The sequence below is a fragment of the Micropterus dolomieu genome, linkage group LG10 (assembly GCF_021292245.1).
Source record: "Micropterus dolomieu isolate WLL.071019.BEF.003 ecotype Adirondacks linkage group LG10, ASM2129224v1, whole genome shotgun sequence".
NCBI classification, from domain to species: domain Eukaryota; kingdom Metazoa; phylum Chordata; class Actinopteri; order Centrarchiformes; family Centrarchidae; genus Micropterus; species Micropterus dolomieu.
The window spans coordinates 27,754,465-27,766,177 of record NC_060159.1 but is presented as its reverse complement, the minus strand read 5'-3'; the positions used below and the strand labels follow the sequence as shown (position 1 = coordinate 27,766,177).

General features: G+C 43.6%; 1 protein-coding gene across 1 annotated transcript; it reads right to left on the bottom strand.

The window, feature by feature from the left end:
- Positions 1–1,403: 1,403 nt before the first annotated feature.
- LOC123977340 (transcription factor E2F2-like) lies at positions 1,404–9,267 on the bottom strand. Its single transcript, XM_046059952.1, has 9 exons — positions 9,016–9,267; positions 7,538–7,858; positions 5,654–5,700; positions 5,430–5,485; positions 5,050–5,236; positions 4,545–4,700; positions 4,089–4,203; positions 3,453–3,612; positions 1,404–1,917 (listed from the first exon to the last, which is right to left on the bottom strand). The coding sequence occupies exons 1-9, from the start codon at positions 9,130–9,132 to the stop codon at positions 1,880–1,882; spliced, it is 1,197 nt and encodes a 398-aa protein (XP_045915908.1). The 5' UTR covers positions 9,133–9,267; the 3' UTR covers positions 1,404–1,879.
- Positions 9,268–11,713: the final 2,446 nt, after the last annotated feature.

Sequence of the window (11,713 nt, the reverse complement as noted above, 5' to 3'; positions counted from 1 at the left end):
CTGAAGGAGGGCGGGGTCCTTCAGCTGGACCAGGATCAGCAGGAGGAGGAGGAGGATTTGCATTTACTCAAACACTAAAAAGCATAACACTGAGGTACTTTAACTTGAGTACTTCATTTGAATGTGACATTATACTTAAACTCCGCTGAGGGAAACTACTAAAGAGTATTTTACCTGTTTTTTAAAAAACGTGATCAACAAATTTAAAGGTTTTGAGAATTAAAGAAATAAAGAAAAATCCTCCAAATCCTCTGAGTTCAGCTTCTCAGACGTGAGGAGCTGCTGGTCCAACAAAACTAGACATCAGAGTGTAACTTCCAGGACATTTTGTAAATAAGCTGATTTAATTTAAAAAAGGTCTTTACTGCAGGGACAGATGTTTCATTTCTTTTAAGAACATTTGGTTTTTAGGACTCAAGGAATGCATTTAGCCATATTTCTGAATAACATTTACTTTCAATACACTTTCTTTAGGTAAGATTTAAATGCAGGACTTGTATTGAAGTCCACCTGGACCCAATCAATAATAATAATGACCCTGATTATTACTCATCTCTCTCTCTGAAGTTGCTTCTGCTGCAGCAACATCCTGACTGTCTGCTGCCCCCTGCTGGCTGCACCTGCTATTACTAAAACCACTTTATGTGAACATGAAGGAGACAGAATTAAACCAACATGGTGTCATTAAAACAAACGTGCCAACAAGCAGACCGAACGCCAGCACGCACTTCTGACCCGTTTAAAGCGGGAAATAAAGAATGAATAAATAACAACATTAAAAACCATGAAATAGACACACTTCCCACCAGTATCAAAAGAAAACGTATTTGCAAAATAGAAATGCAAATATTAATCTCTGGCCCCAGAGAAATCTCTGATAGTGGAACTTTCATAAAAATAATTTTATATTTTCCTAAAGAACTGCTTCATTTGAACCCAGTAAATAATAATTCTTCTTTCACTTATTAAAAATCATATAAGAAAATAAGTTTGTCTGTAAACAAAGTCCACATTTTTGTAATATTAATAATTATCTCAATACAAATAATTTGTAAGTTAATGGTAAATTATTGGAAAATGAAAAAAAGAATCTTTACAAACCAAACGATCAATCGATTCATGGAGAAAATGATCAGCAGACTGATGCAGGATGCTTTACATTAATGATCAGGAATAATAATAATCTGATAAACCTGATTATACTCACACACTTTTACTGCAGGGTCTGAATACTTCCTCAGCCACCGCTGGGGACCCCGCTCTCTTCCCATTGGCTCACCTGGGGTCCCCTGCAGCCAGGTGGACCCTTCTCACCCCAGGAGCTGGCTGGCAGCCGCTCTGCGTCTCGCTCAAGGAGACGTGTTCATCAACTGGACATTTCACTCACTCCCCCGACAGCTTAGTACACGTTACTGTTTTATTGGTTACAGCATCTTGTGTCAAACCAGGCTGACAACATTTTAAAATGCAAAACACAAAGACGAGACAAAAACAGAAACGCAGAGTACAAAAACAAAACATCTCACAGCAAACGTCAGTCAGGACGTTATCAAACCGTCAGAGGCGCCGCTGTGTGGCGCATCGCTTCATCTCATACAAAAAGTAAGTCCCGGTCCAGCTGGACTCAGTCGGATCAGGAGTTCATTTAAAACTTTGTTTTATTGGTGCAAATGAAATGTAGTGGTTTTACGGTTTATTGCCTCTCTTGTTTCGCCCTTTTATTGCTTCGGACTGGTGGACGGTCGACAGAAACCTGTTCCAGGCGCGTGCGCAGGACCCGTTGGGACCTGCAGACGAGCCAATCGGGCTTCTCGTCACGTCTCCAGGTGTGTGACTGAACCCTGAGCACAGCTGGCGCCTCCTGGTGGTCCGCCGGCGGCTACGCACTCTGCACGGCGCTCTGTGGACCTGAAGACTCTGCAACAACAACACAATCGAGATGAAACTAGAGACTGCAGCTCGTCACTGATGCACCCGCCATAGCAAATGTCTTTACAGCGTTTTAACTGGCTCGCCAAATACGTCACAGGTATGTAGGTGAAGATGCACTAATTGTATTCATGAGCTGTTTTTTTGCCCTAAAACCATGATGGCTGATTTGACCTTTGACCCCATAAATGTAGTTCGTGGCCCCTACACCTTTGCGTCGCCATAAATGGTTCGAATAGCAAAGTGCAGTTTCAGCTTTTATATTGTTTCAGTGAATAAAAACATAACTCATGAACAAGGACTTGATTTCATACTTTACCTGCTCAATTACCGAGATAAGAATCTCCCTATAAATGAAACTTATCATCTTTACCGTTTAAATTAAGTGATTAAATACAAGGCTCGGCTGAGCAGAGGGGGAAAAGACAGATACAACACAGCGCAATGGGACCAGAAGACAGAGATTAAAATGTAGGTTAATTATACATCTGACCCGTTTTAAACCTTTTTACGACAACAAACGAAACTATAGGAAAACGTGGGATAACGGCGTCCGCCGAACCGACACAGGCAGTTTTGTCTGACGTCAACTCACACTGAAGTGTTTCGGCGATGAACGCTCAGCCTGCACGTTGTTGACGTGATTTTAATTTGTCATTTTGTGTGCTTCAGCTACGGATAACAGCTCTATGTGAGCTCGTTCTGTTTGCTCTTCCGCTCTCTGCAGGCTACATATCCGCATGAAGCATTTCAGAATAAGAGCGCTTGCCTGTCTGATTTTGCTGATTTTTGTGTTTCTACTATTGTTAAGTAGCTAAGTAGTTAAATTGTTCCTTTGTCTGTTTTAACTGTTATTTGTTGATGTACGATGGGGAGTCTGCAAAAGGCGTTTCATTTTGAAAATCGACCGGATTCCCTATGCCGTTCTGTGTCTGACTTCCTGCCTGGTTCATCTGCTCTGTGCTGCTTGACTTCACTCAAAAGTGAATATTGAACATTAGAGAAACTTCAATGAAATGGGTTTTTTTTTAAATTTCAAATTGAATCATAATATAATATCTGGCAGAAAAATCATAACTAGATTTTTTCCCCCTAATCGTTCCGCCCTACTGGTAGGCGGTGTGTCCACACGGGGCCGTGCAACCATTCATTAAACGTGCCAATGTTTTTGATGAACATGAACTGAATATAAACTACTAAAATAACAGAGAGTACGTGATGAAGAAAAGAGGAGACTTGCATCTTTATGTGGACACAGAAATGTAACCTGGTTAAATCATATCTACATGCAATCTGGATTTGGGACTCATTGTAGCGTCAGGTGTGTGTGCAGCGATGAGGAGGCTGTAACCTTCCTCACATTAACACATGAAGCTAAGAGAAATGTCTGATGTCATCACGTCTCCACATTTGACCTTCAGCTGCAGCTCTTTAATGACAGCGGCGCTGCGGATACGTCATCGTGCTCAGTGTAAAGCAGCCGACCTGCGAGTCCTTCCAGCCTCTACAGGTGCTCAGGTTACCTGTGCGCAGCGCGCTCGTCCTGATCCGACTCTCCTCCAGCGTTAAAAAGAAGCCGCTTCTCTGTCCGGGGTCAGAGGTCACGGCGTCTCCTGATCCCACCTCGCAGGCCATCACCACGATGGGACCCTTCCCCGCCTTCAGGTGGACCTGGATGCTGTCCTGCATCAACACACACACGCACTTTCGTTCAGCCGCCATGTTTATTATCAGCTACGAGAGAAAAGCTACAGGAAGTTGGATATTTTCAAGTCTTAACCAACGATAGACTCCACAGAACATTTTCTGCATTAGCTGATTAATCGTTCTCTGTAAAAAGTCTCAGAATAATAAAAACTTTTTCTCGTAGTCCTCATTGAAATCTTTTAATGTCTTGTTTTGTCTGACCAGAAACAAAACAGATTTTTCTTTAAATAATTCTCAAAACAGCTGCCGTTTAATTTTCTCTTGACTGACCAACTAACCTTTGCCCCTCTGAACCTAAAAAGGATGTTCCACCTGATCATGAGATGCTGTAGTGAAAGGATCAGGAGAATGATTTGATTAGTTTTCTATATGTGCAATAAGACATTTCAGGCATTAGACCAACACTTCACATGTAGTGCTGAGGAGCCTCAGCGTGGTCTCTGTTCCTTTACCTCTTTGGGTGCAGGAATCTCCAGTTTAGTTTCCTCTGGAGCTTTGACGACGACCACCGTCTGCTCCTGGAAGGCTCTGAGCCGGCAGACGTCCTCGTGGGTCACGTAGGCCGACGTACATAAAAGGTTAAAGAAAACCTGCGTCTTGCTTAAATAACAACGTACAGCGATGGCTTTTCACTTCCTTTCAGGCACCCCGGCTCCACCTGTCCCTGCTGCCCAGATTTACTTATGCAACATAATCTTTGTGATTATGTTGCACTGCCGTTTTCCACAGCCACTGGTTTCTGTTTATTTCTGTCGGACATAAAAACTGCTGAAACTTGCTCGTTCATCTTTGTCTGGGAACACCTCGGGACCCCCAGGAGGAGCTGGAGGACTCTGGTGTGCTAAAGGAAAGGACTCCGTCAGGTACCAGGGCCTGCTGGTGACCTCGGGCCCGCTGTGAAAGGATATGCGGCGTTCTCCGCGTCGTCGGTCATGTCGAACAGCTGCTGGGCGCAGTTTTTGATGAGGCCGTCCAGCGCGTCCTCCACCAGCTTCAGGTTCTGCAGCTCTCTCTGGAACTTCTGCTGGTTCTTCCGCAGAAAGCTGGAGATCCGACACTTTCCCCTGCATGGAGAAAAATCTGAGAGTCACTGAGCAGCTTTACTACAACGTAACAGAGCAACAGTCGACCCGTCAGGTCTTATTAAAAAAGGAATAGACACGAGAAAGAAATCAAACAATCTGCCTGCAAGGAAGCAAAGTAAAAACAGAAGAATGGTTTGTTTATTTGGATAAGTAACATTAATAAAGTCAGTCAGGCCGCTTGGATCCGTTTACTCAGATCCAGCACATGAACCATTTTAAACTGGCCACGCTGACTCGTCCCCCGTGTTCTCACATGAGGCCGCCTGTCTCAAACAACAAAAACATAAAAGCCAACAGTGAACAAGGCGTCCTCTCGTCCGTGACTCACGTCCACTTCACCCTGTTGGCCGACTCCTTCCGGATGAGGTCGATGCCCTCCAGGATGTTGGTGATGTCGTAGACTCTCCGTCTGCGGGTCCGCAGGCTCGTGGTCACCTCTCTCAGGTCCAGAGAGCCGCCCGGCGCCGCCAGCAGAAGGTCCAGGAAACGCTGAGTCAGCATCGCCAGAGACACGTCTGAAAAAGACACTCAGAGTCAGAGCTGCCTGAGAAACAAACCTCCACGTCCTGCAGCTGGGAGAAACTAATCTGTCAAATATTTAAGCAAAGCGTTCTGCTCAACGCTCCTCAGGTGTGAACATTTGCTGTTTTCTTCATCTGTGACGGTAACTGAATATCACAGTCTGACCTAAACGAAAGCAGCGCTCACCATGTCTGTTGAGTTTCTTGGACTGGACCGATGGATTCCTCTGTTGCAGCGCAGCACTAGGAAGAAAAATTAAACAAAATTAAAGACACTAAAACATTTGATTCAACCTAAACGAACACAAAAAAACAACCTGGGAAATAAAAAAACCCGTTTTCATCCATAAACTACACAACAATCTAAAGAACATAAAAATTCAGACACATTGTGAGACTTTAAGTATTTACCTGGTCTTCTCAGGCTCTGGAGGGTTTTCCAAACCTCCACCTGGATCCTGGAAAACAGAAAGCAGAGCAGGTAAGCAAGCTGCCGCGCTTTACGTTTGTTTCTTACGTTGTTACCAACACTCACAATTCATTTTCACCTTTAAAACAAAACAAGGTATCAAATGTTACTTAAAAAGCACCAGTTCACGTTTCTCACTGCACTTTCCCTACAGAGCAGGCCGTCCTCTTTATAATATGATCTTTAGAATCATATTCACGTCTGCAGTTTTGGAAACATTTTGACATCAACTTCATATTGTTGGCAAACTAATATTTTAATCAAAATGACCACGAAGAAACTGAAGGTCTGCGGTCCACCTGTCGGTAATCAGCTATGTTAAACTAAAAGTAAACTACCAGGATGTGCTGCTCCCAAGCTGCTGCGCTGCGGATAAAAATCAACATAGATCTAAAAGAGAAAGAACTTCTACTTAAAGCTGCTATAACGGATCATTTTACAACATTTAACATGTATGAAGTGAAAGTGTGTTGAGTCTCTGATAGTTAGCAGACATTTCTCAGAGGGACACATTTTGTTTCTAGAAGCCAAACTTTTGAAATGTTGACAGATTCTGGGGTTTCCAATGACAGAAGGAGATTTTAATAATTAACAGGAAAGTTAGGGTTTGTTTTTTTTAAAGCTATCAGACACAAACTTCAAAAGAAGAAGATCTGTTAAATGTGTGGAGAGAATCTTTAAACGTGCAATCACTAATATTACAAGTTTAAACACTGACATTGGTTTAACGTTGATGTGGTGACTAGTTAGCGTTTCCATTTATTCATTTAGCTGACGCTTTTATCCAAAGCGACTTACAATTGCGGTATATATCAGAGGTCTCATGGAGCAACGAGGGGTTAAGTGTCTTGCTCAGGGACACAATGGTGGACGTGTCACAGTGGGGGATTGAACCCGATCCACTGCGCCATCAACACTCTTTTTAAACAAAACAAAGCTTTTCCTCGAAAAACTGTTTCCTGTTGTAGCAGAATATTAAGTTCTGCGAGTGAACCAGAACAGTGAAGCTGCAGCTGAACAGATAAACAACAAGCTGAGAGTCAATATTAAGCTCCGGAGAAGCTGCAGATTCACCACCAGAGAAGGGCTGGCTATCGAGAACCTGTTCCAAGGTGGAACATTTACTAAGACCCGTGTGTTTGGATCCTGCGTCTCGGTTCCTGACTGAACTGCAGTGAGCATTTTACAGCCCATCAAAGCCGCTACGCCGACCTAACGTCCCCTCGTGTGTTACGTCAACAAAGCCTGAAGAAGAGTGTCCTTCTGGTTCCGGTCCTGGACGGCGGCGGACCGCAGCAAACGCTCCAGAGTCTGGCTTAGCTTTGCTAAAAAAAGAGAACGACACAGCAAAATGCAACAGCTGCAGTAAGGAGGTTTGGTGCGAGGGAGGAAGCAGCTCCGACACGACGAAGCGTTTCCTTCAGATTCACGCCGTGTTCAACGTGTATGACGCCCCAGATCCACGCTAACGCTAACAGTAGCAACAAAACACAGGTGAGCCGACGTTCAGCTTCTATACTGAAGGGAAACCAACGACGGCTACAAAGGAGACGAGTCCCCAGAGACGGCGCTCTAGGACAGAGACTCCTTTCACTTTAGAGACGTGAAGGGGAAGATGAGCGAGGAGGAAGAGGATGAAGGTCACCGAGCGCTGACCAGATCTGTGGTGAAGGGGTTGGAGTCAGAACAGAGATTCAAAAAGTAGAATTGGATAAAAATATACGTTACAGCTGCTGTAGGTAAAGTGTCCACTGTGCTGCTGTATAACGATCTGGATGAAGACAGAAAACTTAATTTCCTTCTTTGTGAAGAACACATAACATAACCTGTTGTGCAGGTGTGTCTGCTGCAGGAGGAGGAGCATCATCATCTCCTCCTTCATTTTCCACTGCCGCCTCCTCCTCCTCCTCCTCCTCCTCCTCCTCTTCGCAGCCTCCGGCGGCCCACTGCTCCTCTTCCTCCGAGGACTCGGCTCCCCAGGGGCTGATCAGGCCCAGGGGCCCGTCCAGGTAAGGGGGCATGATGGGGATGGCGTCGCTGCTGACCCCGCTGGTGGACACGTCCTCCGGCAGGAAGTGGTCCTCACAGATTAAATGCTGCTCTGTCGCGTCCTGCTTGTCCGTCTCCCTCAGCGCCGCCAGCCACACCTGAACAAAGACACCAGTGTCCCAATCAATAATAAAGATCAGCAGCAGCTGCAGCTCTTATTTTAAGTCTTCTGGGTTTCACATCAAAGCAATATGCGGCGCTAAAATCCTGACGAGGGACGTAAATAACAGTTATGTTCATTATTTTTGCTATTAATCGAGTTTTAAACATTTGACAGGTATATTGATGGCATATTGTAACTCCACTGCACATATTGTAAGACATCTGTAAAACACTTTCTCTGCACGTCTGCATGACGGCAATACGGTTGAATCTAATCTAATCGGAAGTGTGCTGAGACTTTTACTCAGCGCTGGGTCTACCTGGCTTATTTAGACGTCTAAAGCAGGCGTTTTCAATAATCATAATCACATACACAGACAGAATTAAACCGAGACGGCCTTATATTGCGATTTGGCAGCAGACCACACCAAATAAAGGTCTGTTATAAATCTTTTGGAGTGTGGGTAAAATTCCCTAAAACTACAGTGTCTCAGATCTCTTTAACCAACTCCCACATATTCAGGTTTTTTATAGCCTGTACCGGTTGATAATTAGTGTAATAATAACCAATGCTGTGCTGCACACTCTCATGCACTCTGCACGAGCTGAGTTCAGTCAGGTTCTTCCCCAGTATGTGGAATATGGCACTTTTCAGACCATGTTGCCTGTAGATCTTCTGCTGTTGATGCTTCTATGTTGTTTCTCAAATGTAAGTAACTGCCAAATGAATAAATGAAAATAGTTAATATCGTGGACTGTTTATTTTGTGTTTGTCTGTTTTTATAGTAAATTTTTTGGACTCAGGTGTTTGTCCTTAATAAAGTGTTTTCACTGAGGCTCCCATGAACCTGTTTGGAGCCCCAGAGAACCTCTCAAGTGTTCAGCTCTCTAAAAAAGGACCACGGAGGAATCTAACGTGAAAGCAGGCCCCATCTTTTTAAATCTTTAGAAAAGTGAAGTTTTGATTTCAGTCCGACCTCCAACAGCTGATCTCCGGGGGCCCCACATGAAACAGCTGTCTCTTGTACCGGTACGTTAACACGTTAGCATCGTTAGCCGGCGGAAGGAAAGAGGGGGGAACAAAACTAAAGACCGACTCCTGCTACTCAAACGCCCCAGGAACCAGCACCTGAGCTGCGGGTCCAGTCCTCACCTTGACCCGAGCCGGGTCCTTCGGGAACTTAAAGAACCTCTTCGGTTGACGGTTGAAGATCCCCCGGTTTACGTTCACCATGCGATTCGGACACCCAGAGACGACACACTTCACCATGCTGCCCGTCTCTCCTCCGGGCTAACGGCGCACCGGAGCCCCCTTTATATCCGGTAATACCCGGCGCACAGCGCACGGGAGCGGGTTGTTTACGACGAGCTTCACGGCGGGTTTCCAGACCGGAAATACTTTTTTTTTGTCACCCGGATGTACAACTATGAAGGTGAATAGAGGATCAGTAGCCTGCTGGAAGGTTCGTTTACAAAATGCAAGACACCGCCGTCTGCTGGTGAAGACAATGTAATGCAACAAAAAAGCTGACAGTCAGCTAATATGTTAATGCCAAAAGCAGAAGAAAATGTGTTGCACTCATTGGTTGCTCTTTTACAGCAGGAGAAATGCGATTTCAACCTTAATTTTTGTGTTGCAGCGACCACCTGTCTCTCATATTTTGGCCCTAATATTCATCAGTGAAGCAAAGCAATTAGTGGCAGGAATTGTAATTGAGACTTGATGGCGATACTTTGCTCGGTCTCATTACTGGCTATTTTTTGTCTTCATAAAAAAGTGATGCTCTACAGGAGTTGAACCCTGAAGCTTTCATACAAAGGACAGAAACACTGCCTCTTCGCTACCTACCCACACATGGGTATGGTGGTGGTGATGGCGCATAGATAAGATGCTTGCCTTTGGTGTGGGAGACCTGTGGGAGACCCCTAGTTGCTCCAGAGGCGTGCGACCTCTGACATTTATAGCAATTGTAAGTTGCTTTGGATAAAAGCGTCAGATAAATGTATGTAATGTATGGGGTGAGCGAATGCAGCCAACCTTTCCTTCACTTCAGAAAGGTAGGAGTTTTATGGTTACCATTAAAGTTGTCAAAATACTACTCAAGTGAAAGTATAAAAGTGAATCCATAGTGAATGTACTTAAGTATCAAAATTCTGTATGACACAGAATACTATAGCCAACAGTTTCTCCATGGTTTGGCTTCAGTTTTCTAAGTACTTTTTTTATCAGCACAATGTACAAATCTCTGCAGGTAGAAAATCAGTACTGCTTAATAATGCATCCACCAAGAATGTTATACATCTAACACTCATAAATCCTGAGAAAACAGGTGGATTTATATCTCTGCAAGTAGAAAATCATTGTGGAACAATGCATCCACCTATTATGTTTGTTTTCAGGCACTCAGACACTCAAAGGCCAAACTCTGAAGATGTTGAAATTTTACACATTTAACAATCAGATATGCTGATAATACAGGTGGATGCAAACCTGGGCAGGTAAATCAGTAAATTTTCTGTTTTGTATTTAACTATTCAGCTATCAAGTACAGTTTCAGTTGGTTGCCTTTTTTTTAAATGCAATTCTACATGTGTACATGTAATCTGGATCTCAGACTGTACAGAACCCAGCTACCAGCCTCAGACCACAGCCAGCCTGTTTTAGCCTCCTTAACTAACTCCCAGTATGTCTTTGAATTTATTTTAAGATGTTATTGATTACTTTAATGGCTGGCCTTGTACCTTCCTATATTTCTTACCACTTACTCCCATATGAGCCAATCTGTAACTTGAGATCCTCTAGCAACCGTTATTCTCTGCTTCAGAGGTCCGACTGGAAACTCAAAGAGAGTGTTTACAGTCAGTCAGACCTGTGTGAGGAAACCAGGCTGGTTCCGTCACTAACTTCTTACCAGACACCTTGTCCTGATTTTACTTGAGTTTTTGGATTTTACTTGAACAGTGTTTTTATTTATTTTATCTTACAGTGCCAAAATTGGTCTCTCCCGTTGCCAGCTGGTATTGGCTCTAGCCCCCCCCACGACCCTGTACGCAGGATAAGTGGTTGACGATGAATGGATGGATTGCTAGAATTGGTCTGTTTTACTAAAACGACTCTATAATTCGTCGATCCGCTGCTTTATGTAAATTTGCTCTATAAATTTGTATTATTAATATTATGATAAAAAAGTTCTCATTTGTTTTGACTTCAGGAACTTCAAGCACAACTTGAATGAGTTGAGCTAATGTGTCTGCTCTGGACAACCAGCAACCGAGTGAGAAAGGAATTGTGGGTTGGACTCATGCAGAGAAAGTTAAGCAGAGAAACATCTGCAAATGGAGAGAACAAACACTCTGATATGAGCCCTCACTGACTTTTTACCCTCACTGCTTTCTCTTCAGGCCACATAAGCGTTCACATATGAAACAAAGATACTTCAGCTGATTGTTGCACTTAGAACGAAAAACTGAAAAAGATTACAAGGTCTGTTAGGATGAAGGGTCAAATGATTTCTCAGAACAATCTTATATCTTGCTACAAAAATACTTAAATGGTTTTGCAAAGAGTTTACAAAGTATGCAAAGTATTATATTGTGTGCATTAAAATTCTAAGAATTATATACACCGATCAGCCATAACTTTATGACCACTGACAGGTGAAGTGAATAACACTGATTATCTCATTACCGTGGATTGCACCTGTACCCTCATTGATGCACGTGGAGAGTGAAGACTAGCCCGTGTGGTCCGATCCAACAGATGAGCTACTGTAGGTCAAATGTTGAAAAGGCTGATGTTGGTTATGATAGAAAGGTGTCAAGAACACAGTGCCTACACAGTAGAGTCCATG

Excerpts from the sequence above, each read along its gene's own strand:
- LOC123977340 (XM_046059952.1), bottom strand. The coding sequence starts at position 9,132 with ATGGTGAAGTGTGTCGTCTCTGGGTGTCCGAATCGCATGGTGAACGTA. Across the intron at positions 5,237-5,429 it reads CAAGAAACTCAACAGACATG|ACGTGTCTCTGGCGATGCTG; the intron begins GTGAGCGCTGCT and ends TGTCTTTTTCAG. Across the intron at positions 4,204-4,544 it reads GACGACGCGGAGAACGCCGC|GTCGGCCTACGTGACCCACG; the intron begins ATATCCTTTCAC and ends CCTTTTATGTAC.